This window comes from Aricia agestis, chromosome 7 (genome assembly GCF_905147365.1).
Source record: "Aricia agestis chromosome 7, ilAriAges1.1, whole genome shotgun sequence".
NCBI classification, from domain to species: Eukaryota; Metazoa; Arthropoda; class Insecta; order Lepidoptera; family Lycaenidae; genus Aricia; species Aricia agestis.
The window spans coordinates 12,119,081-12,131,211 of record NC_056412.1 but is presented as its reverse complement, the minus strand read 5'-3'; the positions used below and the strand labels follow the sequence as shown (position 1 = coordinate 12,131,211).

Sequence of the window (12,131 nt, the reverse complement as noted above, 5' to 3'; positions counted from 1 at the left end):
GATAAAACCCTTCAAACGACTGCAAGTTTTATCAGCCTATCACGAACCTGACGAACCGCGATTTTCCAGCAATGAGTAGGTTGATGATGATGAACTATAGCTAAGAACACTCTCGACATGATGTCAGCTTTTAAACCAAAAAACTAGATCGAAATCGGTCTACCCTTTGGATACTACGATGCCACAGACACAGACAGACAGACAGACGGACAGACACGTCAAACTTATAACACCCCTCTTTTTGGTCGGGGGTTACAAACTCTCATCACAATCATCTCTGTCGTCGCTTTATGTCAAATTAATCTATACTTACTTATAATAACAATTATTATCATTGTTCTTCAACCTTTATAACAATGTAGACTTTACTAGATAGAGCCCGCAACTCCGTTTTGCAAACGTTTTTCGTAAACAAAAACTATCTATATAATATACTAGCTGACCCGGCGAACTTCGTACCGCCTAACAGTCAATTGAATGTCGTGTTACTTTTTAGCTGAACTAATTTAGGCTTTGATGAACGTAAAACAATGATACAAAATAATATCTGTGGCTCAGTGGTGAGCGCGTTGGTAGCTCAAGCCGGGGGTCGCGGGTTCGAATCCCGCCGACGGAACAAAAAGTTTTCAAAGTTCCTGGGTCATGGATGTGTATTAAATATGTGTATCATATAATAAAAAAATCTTAAATATATGTATAGTATAAAAGTATTAAATATATTTCCGTTGTCTGGTACCTGTAACACAAGTCCTTCAGGTACTTACCACGGGGCCAGACTGACGTGGTGTGAAGCGTCCATAGATATAAAAAAAAAAAAAAAATATATATATATATATATATATATATATATATATATATATATATATATATATATATATATATATATATATATTTATATAGATAGAAACAAAAAAGTATTTTATTATGATGAATGATGATGAAAACATACATAGGTACAGAATGAGAATAAGAATAAAAAATAATAATTAAGTACTTCGAACTCATGTCAGAAAAAAATGATTGAAAACTATGTTGTGCAGATTGGGAAAAAAAATAAAACTCCGAGTATTAATTCAATATCCGAAATATAATAAGAAGGCCCTTTAACAGTGCCTGAACTTTCGAGACATAGACAATAGCTCAAAGAGTATATAACCACTACGTATGAATAGCTTATCAAGAAAAATCATAGACAACCTATAAAAAGAAAATTACACTTTTGTTAACCTGTAGATTTTTTTTCTTAATCTTATAACCTTTACCAATTGATTTTTTATTCCCTAAATTCCGTTCCTTTCCGATGATTTTATGTTTTTACTGTAGAATAAATCTTAGGTATTATTTTCGGGAATTAAAAATTAAATAATTAATAAATAATTTTCGAAAATTAATGTCTAAAACAAACAAATATAACAGTACCTGAACTTTGTAGAAATTTTACAAAAAATAAATTTCTGAACGCGCACATGATGTCTTCAGAAAAAAATAAAGTTGTGGCTTAAATGTTTCAGCAACCAGGCCATGAGCTCCAAAAAAATAAATAGTTGTTACACTATTTGACAGGATTGGACAACAAATGTTTGACATGAAATAAACAAATCAGCATCTATTGAAAAGATTAAGTATTCATTACACATATCGAGTTTTCATTGTTTTTAAGATGTATTCTGCTATTCGGGACGGAAACAAATCCAACAAATCCAAAAATTATGGCAATCGGTCCAGCCGTTCTCGAGTTATAAGTGTTGTAACAAACACGACTTTCTTTTATATATATATATATATATATATATATATATATATATATAAGAGATAAGAGATAAGATAAGAATATAAGAATAAGATAAGATATAAGATAAGATAAGATAAGATAAGATATAAAAATTAATCCATTTTCGCGTGGTCACGACATCACGCGTAAACGGCTGGACCGATTTTGCTGAAATTTGGCATAGAGATACTTTGAGTTCCGAAGACGAATATAGGATACATTTTGTCCCGGAAAAACTTGTGCAGTAACCGTTCATTTTTCCGGACTATACTTTTCTGATTTGCGCGTTAACTATTTAATTTGATTTTGATGAATTTTGGTATTGAGATACTTTGAGTCTCGGGAAAGGACAAGGGATACTTTTTGTCCCGGAAAACGTACGGTTCCCGCACAATAAACTTTTATGATTTTCGCCTAAACTATTTAATCTATTTTGATGAAATTTGGCATGGAGATACTAATTTGAATCTCGGGACAAGGAATGCTTTTTGTCCCGGAAAAATGCGTGGTTCCCACACAATATACTTTTATGATTTGCGCGTAAACTATTCAATTGATGTACGGGAACAACTATAAACTAAAGTCCATGCGGACGAAGTCGCGGGCAACAGCTAGTCCTAAATAAATAAATGGCCTTTCCCCGGACTCAAGAAATTCTAGATTCCATTAAAATCGGTTCAGCGGCTTAAGCGTAAAGAGGTATAGACAGACAAACAACCATAATATTATACACTTTCGCATTTATAATATTAGTGTGGATTTAGTTCGTAACTAAGAATATAATATTAAAAGTGCCTTGCCTGTGTTATGTCAATTTCTTCAAAAAGTTCAAGAATCTCCATGTTTTGATTTTAAGTAATTATCAATTTTATGCTTATCCATTTAGTCAAGTTGTATTATCAGATAGCAAATGAAGATTAATTAATGTCAAAGTTTTACGTAAAGGCAGATATAATTTTTGACCGATTTCCAAAAAGGAGGAGGTAATACGTTCGGCTGTATGCATTTTTTGTATGTTCAACGATTACTCAGCCGTTTGTTCCCCGATTTTCAAAATTATTTTTGTGATGTAGCCGAATTTGGTACGATATTCACAAAAGTGGTGATCTGATGATGGAATCCATGAGGAATCGAGGGGACTCTTTGAAATTTGTATGGAAACATAATATAGTGATTTTGACTTTTTCTTAAGTATTCGAAGTATATGCTACCAAAAAGTAAGATTTCGCACTAGGTTATAATATATACCCTGGTTCCGAAGGTACCCAACAGAACTTTTGAATCCTTATAGATACCTGTTCGGGGATTTTGGCGTTGTTTAAACAACTGAAAGCATAAGGCAATATTATATCAATTTGATTAATTATCATCATCATAACTATAATTATACCACATTATACCATGGGTCATCACAATATTATGACCGATTATGACCAAATTATTGGTACTTTTCGTGATATTTTGCATCGAAACTTATGTTTTTGATGATTTTTTCGCTGTTTGTGGACCGATTTTTAAAATTCTTGTGTTGTTATATAGGATATGAAAAGTATGAAATAATTCCTATTCTTTGTTAGTACCTTTTTCGATATTCGACTATCCCAACCTTATTTTCCTGTTCTGAGATCCCAACCAATTCTGTACTTAATTTTCATTCTATTGAAGTCGGTATCGGCTAAGTTCTACGTCAAGTATCTTAGTTCTGGGCTGATACAGACTAAACGAAAGAAAATTGAATACAAATCGGTTGAGATTAAGTCGAATTTCGAAAAAGGCACTAACGAAGAATAAGAATTATTTCATACTTTTTAGATCATACCATTTTTAAGAATATTGTTGTTACCTTGGGACTTGGGAGTCGGTTTAATTTTTTTGTTAAAAAATAATAATTGATATCTACCAGCGACCACATAGCCTCTAGACGCCTAATGCAAGGCGAATACTTTCAGACAATATGTTAGACTTATAGGTCTTACTTTAGATAATGATAGCGAAATCTGTCTTAGTATCGACCACATCCGTGACCCATGTACATCTCGTGCGTTTCATACAAAATATTTTTTTTACTGTCAAGAATCAATTTATTCAGAGCTCAAATTACACTGGTCTGAATCCATGACGAAAACATTTGACATAAGTCATATCCCTTTCTATCAAATACAAATTAGTAATGCTTATCCTTTCTTCCGTTATCGTCACGCGTCACTAGTGATGTGATACCAACTATCTTTCAGAGGTGTATTTTTTTTTTATCGAAAATCGAAACAAAGCGTGATATGCTCAAGTCATTTTGAGTAGAACTGTTGTTAAACAACAGATTAATGATTATAATTTATAGCGTATAGCTATACGTGGGAGAGCCATGCTTCGGCACGAATGGGCTGGCTCGACCGGAGAAATACCACGTTCTCACAGAAAACCGGCGTGAAACAGCGCTTGCGCTGTGTTTCGCCGAGTGAGTGAGTTTACCGGAGGCCCAATCCCCTATTCCCTACCCTACCCTATTCCCTTGCCTTCCCTTCCCATCCCTACCCTTCCCTATTCCTTCTTAAAAGGCCGGCAACGCACCTGCAGCTCTTCTGATGCTGCGAGTGTCCATGGGTAACCGAAGTTGCTTTCCATCAGGTGATCCGTTTGCTCGTTTGCCTCTTATCTCATTAAAAAAAAATAGCAACGAAAATTGTCGACGATTACTGAGCTCTGCAGTACCAACACTGTTTTTGCCAATTTTAGTAAGAGAAATATGGATAAACCATCCATCTACTAGTACTACTACTATCTACAAAAAACAACGCTTTGTGATGGCACAAAGCGTTGTTTTTTGTCGGCGTTGCGAAGTAATCATGAAATCTTATCTTGAAAGCGTAAAGAAAGTAACCAAGTAAAGATTTTTAGCCACTAAAACTTCAAGCAGTTTTATTGGCGAACAACTATTTTTAGAAATAAATTTCCATCAATTTTATTGTGTTATAGAAATTATGTGGCGGAATTAGCAAGTCAAATAATCTATACTAATAATAAATATAAAGCTGAAGTGTTTGTTTGTTGTTTGATCTCAGAAACTACTGGACCGATTTAAATTTTTTCTCAGTATTAATCAAGGAAGGCTTTATTATATATCCTATGTAGCCTATATTATATTATCACGCTAAGACCAATAGGAGCGGAGCACCAATGAAGAATGTTTCAAAATCGGGTGATTTTTTCTATTGTGCTGCGTAAACGATAAAAGTTTCGCAAAAATCATATACTTAATATTACAGAATTTTTGCCCTTTAAAAGTTTAAAAAAGTATATATATAATTTGTAAAAAAAAATATATTTTTAAATATACTTAGGTAAGTATAGGAACTTTTTTAATATAATCCGAAGACGTTTTTGTATATTTTTAGAAGCTTGCCACAATTAATAAAAGGCTTTTCTTCATTCTATACTTTAAAATAAATATGTACTGTTATTTTTTTTTATTTCTTTTGACAAGCGCTTTTCGTACTTCCCATCACTAGTTCTGATTTATGACATGCCGTGAATTTGAATTGGCCAATCGTAATGCATTTCTTACCTCTCCCCCCGCGTCGCTTACCTTAGCACATTGACACAATAATTTGTTAAGAGAAATCAAAACATTAGGCGTCTATTGGGTTATGTGGTCGCTGATATCTATATATTAAATCCACATTAAATCATTATATAAATATATATGAAAAAATGGAGCTGCCAGTTTTCAAACCATAAATATTTTAACTATATCGACAGTTAAAAGGACATAAGCGACATTTTTGTCAAAAATGAATTTTAAATGCCATCTTACTTAAAATTTCCCACTCTTTCGAATGCGCTGACTCTCGTAAGCTTTGTCCACACTGTGCCTTTTTCTGTTCATCAAGGGCATGCGTTACAGCGCAATCAACAGTGAAGGTAAGGCATGCCCGCGGGCCGCGACGCATGCCCTCTGACCGTATCCAAAACTTCAAAAATGACAATATTGGCGTTGCGTTCCTTGACGCATTCAATTATTGAATGCGCCAATATGAAAGTTGATGACGAAAATTGGAGATGAAAGTGCACAGTGCGGACATAGCTGTTGCTCTACGATGAGTTTTTTGGCGTTTATGCCCTAGCAAAAAAAAAAGCAATTTCCTAGTAGTATTTTTTGTAACCGACAAAAATTCAGGTCAGTTTGTCTGTAAAGGTGCTTGTACCCCTGCAAAAAATATTTGTCTACAGCTTTCGGCTGCTTATATATTTTAAGAAATTCTCTCAAAAATTACAAACGTTGTGTTGAATAAGAAAATTTAACACTGGCCACATTTTATTTTATTTTATATTTCTGCCAGGTGAGAACACTGATCTATGATCTATGGCCTTTAGTCTTTGTCTTCTTACCTCATTGTAAAAGTTTGTGCAAGTAAATTATATTTACAAGAAGACATTATTTTATTAGAAAAGTCCATAATATAATTTGTTGTTTAAAGCTTCTTCCATTTCGTAATTGATCATAGCTTTGGCGCTTGTACCTTATACATCCAAAATTTATTTTCATATTACTCTGTCGGTTATACCCTACAACCCATAAACCTATAATACGACAGTATATGTTAAGTCTATGCTACAACCTTTTTCAACCACATTTCCATAGACTCACACAATGCCAGTCGCCAGATGTTGATTATTCTTCTTTTCCTTCACTTTCAAATGACATTGTGTGTCACTTAAGTCTAGTTTTTGTGAAAGTCTACTGTTACTTCTGTTCTATTAACTAATAAACGACCACTGTAAAAAGTCGTTATCCTTTTTTTCCTATAACACTTACTGAATCGTCTAGTCTCGTATACCCTTTTACTTTGCGATATAAGAAATCAGAATATTGTTTAGGCTTCTTATTCTCTAATTTTTTTTTGCCATTTGTCTCTTATGCCATATTACCTCATTCAAAATTTTAAAGTAATTGTTATAAGCGACAAAAATACTTTAAATAGCACCAAATCATTAAAACTAACAATACCGGTACGAGGCACATTTTTTATCATTTTATAACTGTTTAAATTATCACGATACGTCAATAAATAACAGAGATACGTCAGTTTTTCTTAAACTCAAAACTTAAAACGACTCTCCTGAACATTTCACTTTTTGGCGCTTATTTCCTTTTAACCGTCGATATCATAATATGCGTAACGATAGTAAATAATATTAATAATTATAGTTTTTCTATGTTAGGTTAATAAAACTTACCCTATTTCTTTCTAATAATGTCCGAAAATAAAATCTCAGCGTTTCCGTTACTTAGAGTGGGTTGCACCAACTTACTTTACTTTACTTTAACTGTAACTTTAACTACAATGCAAAATGTCAAATCTTTGGTTAAAGTAAAAAAAGAACGCTGTATTTAACCATAACCATAGAGCTCGGCAAGGCTTTAAATTTACGGCCATTCCCAATATTTGATCTATCTCTGGTTTTGCCCTACTAGAGATAGGAATAGCTCAAATTAGACATTAGAGACATATATTTTATGTCAATTCAATGTTAGCTGCGATCGGTTGTATGTCAAACCAGATATAGATTGAATTTTGGGAACGGCCGTTAAAGGAACTAACGCTGTCATCATACAAAAACGCCATTTTTGACAGTTCTCCTTTACCAGCAGCGTCCCCGCCCACACAATCATTTAAAGCCTTGTCGGACCAGCAACGTCTTCTGTCAAATTCTGTTGTCAAAGTTAAGGTTAAAGTAAAATTAGCATTAACTATAACCATAAGTTTGACCATAACTTTAACTTTAACCACGCCTCTGGTGCAACCCACCCTTAATGTATAACGTTTTTCATTTATGTAATAAATTGTTTTCAAACCGAGAGATGCTTTCATTTTGTTAAAGACAGTTATTGTTATTATTTATCACGTTTCATTTGATAAGGATTAGTAAAGTATGAATGATGAATCCGCGTGTCACCACTAGTAAACTGTTAAGTGGCTCCTAATATTTGACGCGATTTTGCTGATGCTTATATAAATAACAAAGATTAAATTTCATTAATTGTATTAATCAGTTAATGACTTACTGATAAACGTCAGGTACTTATTGCAATTTTTTATCAAATCCTGTCTTTGCACATTTTTTATCTTCATAGCGTTGCCTAATGGTATTAAAATAAATATTTTATAGTTAAATGCAAAGTTTGGGGGGACATTAATGATTTATTTATTTACTAGATAACGCCCGCAACTCCGTTGCGTCAAAAGTCTTTTGTCGCACGGTAATCGTATATTTTTCCGGGATAAAAACTATCCTATGTCCTTTCCCGGGACTCAAAGTATCTCCATACCAAATTTCATCAAAATTTCAGCGGTTTGGACGTGAAGAGGTAACAGACAGACAGGCAGACATACTTTCGCATATTTTATAATATTAAGTACTTTAATAATAATAATATTATAATAATAAAATAATATCTATGGACGCTTCACACCACGTCAGTCAAGCCTCGTGGTAAGTACCTGAAGGACTTGTGTTACGGGTACCAGTTTTATACTATACATATATTTAAGATTTTTATTATAATATGATACACATTACACATATTTAATACACAACAACAACTTTGAAAACTTTTTGTTCCGTCAGCGGGATTCGAACCCGCGACCCCCGGCTTGAACTACCAATAGCCCAACAACAGAGGTCGTCGTTAATAATAATTATATAGTATGGATAATTATGGAATTAATAAAGTGCGGGACCTCTAGACCTTAAAAATCTTACCAAATTTTACAAAATGTTAAAATTTACCTTCCTATCGAACTTAAATAAATATTATTGTCAACGTTATAATTAATGTAGTAGTGGATACTTCTCGTTAAACAAAATATTATGAAGTTATAATATTTTGCTTTCATTCCACAATACGTTTTAGGGTTCCGTAGTCAACAAGGAACCGTTATAGTTTCGGTCTGTCCGTCCGTCTGTCCGTCTGTCTGTCTGTCTGTCTGTCTGTCTGTCTGTTCATCTGTCCATCTGTCTGTCTGTCTGTCTGTCTGTCCGTCTGTCTGTCCGTCTGTCTGTCCGTCTGTCCGTCTGTCTGTCCGCGGTTTTATTCAGAGACTATAGGACCTACAAAGCTGTAATACGGCATGAATGAACATATCAAAGATGCCGACAAAATGGTAGGTATATAAAGTCTTGCAAAAAATGGTAACTCCCCTACATAACAAGAGGGGATGATTTTTTTTTGCATCCACCTCACTGTGTGGGTGTCGTTAGATATATTTTTTTAAATATTATGAGTATTCATAGATCATTTTCCGATTAAGGGATCCGTTTGTGAAATTTGGAGTTTCAAAGCGGAAAAAATCGTTAGAGTCCAGTGTCCCCCCTTCTACCAGCTAAACGGTTGCTTCTGGAAATGTGAAAAAATTCACGGGAGTAGGAAATATGCTGAATTTAAAACAAAAACTGTCACGGCTAAGAATACTTCATAAGTTATTGAGTAAAAGACGATGAACTAAAAAAATATATTCGGCGAAGTATAAAGGAACTTCTCATTCAAATTCCTTTGAACGTAACTGAGATGAACGTTATAATTAATGTACATTCATTGACCATACAAAAATTATCAAAAACTAGTACTACGGAACTCTATATTGTGCGTGACCCGACATACACTTGGCCGGTTTATACGCTTGTTTGTATCGATACAAACGTAATTTGAACACTCAGCAAACGCAAGGAAGCCTAAAGTTTTAAACTTTATATATGCCAAAGCGCGATGAAAACGCGCAGAAGACGAGTGCATCAGAAAGGCTGCGTCCCCATCAGACACGGCGCGGCGCCGGCCCCGTGTTACGGCACGACGCCGCCACCGTGATACGGTACGGCGCCGCACCGTGTCACGGTGCCGCGTACGGTGCGTCCCTATTCAGTCGATATTTGCGCTCGAACGAGAGTGTTTGTCCAGACAAGCACTCTCGTTCGCCAAACACGCGTCGCCAGTGCGCAAAAATTACGTCATGTGGACGGGCCCTACGAACAATAAGTAGCTTACACCCATGTTAAAACTAATGCGCAGTAAACTAACTTCAAAAAACAATAATATAGTAATCTTTACAGGAAATATCAATGAGCATATTATTATGTTTTTATTTATAAGTATAGATAATATTTTTTATAATATGTAGAGACGGTGATCATACTGAATGATGGGCTAGAGAGCCCGGCACGTGCTGCCTCTCCTAACCAGAGGGTTTGTCACTTACAGTCTTATCAGCGTCAGCGTAGTTGACAGTCCTCTGGGGTCGGCGTCGGGCAGCGCGTGCTGCTGTGGCGGTCAGCAGGTTGCCAGACATCGGGCCAGGCTGCGACATGGTCCGCCGCCGCCCTGGGTACTCCTCCACTGACGGGGTAGACGGCAGAGCTGTGTTCGTCACCTAAAATTTGAGGTTTTAACTCGCATTTGATTCAAGCAAGTTAAGTATGAAGATAGAATTTGATATAAAAATTCAATTATTATTTGGAGGATCTTAACTTGTAGTAGCATGTAGCTAGTTTTAGAATGGATAACTTGTGATAGCCGACATACTTATTTGCATTTTAAACAAAGTTAAATGTGGCATACTCTTTATATATTTTGTTTTTCAGTATAGTAAATTAATACATATGTATTATTGAATGATCTATATATTAAAACACCGTCCCATCGGTCTACCGAAAAAAATATTTGACATTATGGTCGTGGATTTATCAGTTGTATCATAAATAAGTCATTGAACCCTTAAATACTTTAATTTTTATTTACAGGAATCATATCAAAATGTTTAACCTTAAAGGAGCTCTTGTAAAAGCATGCTTTGCGTTTATGTAATAAAAACTTACTTACCCCTGGATCTTTTCCACTGTCAGATACATCATCATCATCATCATCGTCCACAATCTCTCCAAAATGCTGCAGCGAGGTTTCAGAATGGAACTTCTTGTCTCCCATGTTCTTTCTATTCACGATTTCTTTCAACATTTCTTTTCTAGGATCTCTATTTTCAGCCATTTTGACTAATAATTACTATTTTTTACTTTATTCTGTACTTGACTTCTGCAGTAGCGTAATCCGTCTTTGTGTAAACAAGGTGAAATCAGTATTGCGATTAAATATGGCATATGAAACGTAAAAATAAGTCCAATTATCTTTGATAAGACATTACACATATCTATTATAAAAACGTAATTATCTTATGTCTTCACTTCCTTTTATTTTATGAGTAACATTCGCACAACATTAGTCCTAGTTTTTCTAAACAGATTTCATATTTTTAACTAAATGACGCCTGCAACTCCGTTGCGCAAAAAACCGTACATTTTTTCGGGTTAAAAAGTATCCTATGGACTCAAAGTATCTCCATACCAAATTTCGAAAAAATCGGTTCAGCGGTGTGGGCGTGACGAGGTAATTTTTAACCGACTTCCAAAAAGGAGTTAATTTCAAATTATCTCCATACCAAATTTCAGCAAAACAGGTTAAGTGGTTTGGGGGTGAAGAGGTAACAAACAGACAGACACACTTTTGCAGATATAATATTATTAGTAAGGATTTTTCTATAATTTATTAATTGATAGATTTTTAAGTATACATTACATAATCGTAATACCCGAGACCTACCCATAATAAAATTTATTATAGCGAGGGAGCCCTAGAACAAATTTTTTTGTGATTACTAATAAGCTATTTTTTTGTGAGTAGCTTATAATAATTAATAAAATATAAGACAAACAACTTTTTTATCTGCGAAAAATCTGGAAAGTGGTAGCTAACAGAGATAGAAAGGATTTCATACTTTGATTTGATGGTCCTAAAATATGGATTATTCTATTTGTAGGACAATGTTACTTTTAAATTATATAAATAAAAAATCTGCTGGTTACCGTTATAGTCAACCAAGTTTTGTTGATTACAGAACCCTAACCAGCAGATTTTTTGTATATTGGTAGGTTAATAGTAAATTTGTATAATTTAAAAGTAACATTGTCCTATAAATAGAACGATCCATACTTTAGGACCATCAAGTCAAAGTATGAAATCCTTTCTATCTCTGTTAGCTACCACTTTCAAGATTTTTCGCAGATAATAAAGTTGTTTGACTTATCAAAATGAAGCTACTCACAAAAATTTGCTTGTTAGTAGTAATAAAAAAAATTTGTTCTAGGGTTCCCTGACTATTACGCAACATTTTTCCTGAAAATATTTAGATTGTGTAGTATCCTAGACCGGGAACTCATACTACAATTTACACCTGTCACTTTAAATTTATAAGAGTGATAGTAAAATAACAACTAAAAATAATAAATAAAAGTTTATTGAAAATAAACACAATTT

General features: G+C 34.2%; 1 protein-coding gene and 1 long non-coding RNA gene across 2 annotated transcripts in view; both read right to left on the bottom strand.

Moving 5' to 3' along the window:
* LOC121728720 (proton channel OtopLc-like) overlaps positions 1–10,808 on the bottom strand; it is a 31,639-nt gene extending 20,831 nt beyond the window's left edge. The window contains exons 1-2 of the mRNA XM_042116960.1: positions 10,644–10,808; positions 10,005–10,194 (exon numbers count right to left, since the gene is read on the bottom strand). Of these exons, the coding sequence (XP_041972894.1) occupies positions 10,005–10,194; positions 10,644–10,808 (355 nt within the window). The remainder of the gene's footprint in view (positions 1–10,004; positions 10,195–10,643) is intronic.
* On the bottom strand, positions 6,304–6,924 carry LOC121728721. The gene is made up of 2 exons (XR_006035858.1): positions 6,388–6,924; positions 6,304–6,349 (listed from the first exon to the last, which is right to left on the bottom strand). It is a non-coding gene; the product is annotated as an uncharacterized LOC121728721 (long non-coding RNA).
* Positions 10,809–12,131: the final 1,323 nt, after the last annotated feature.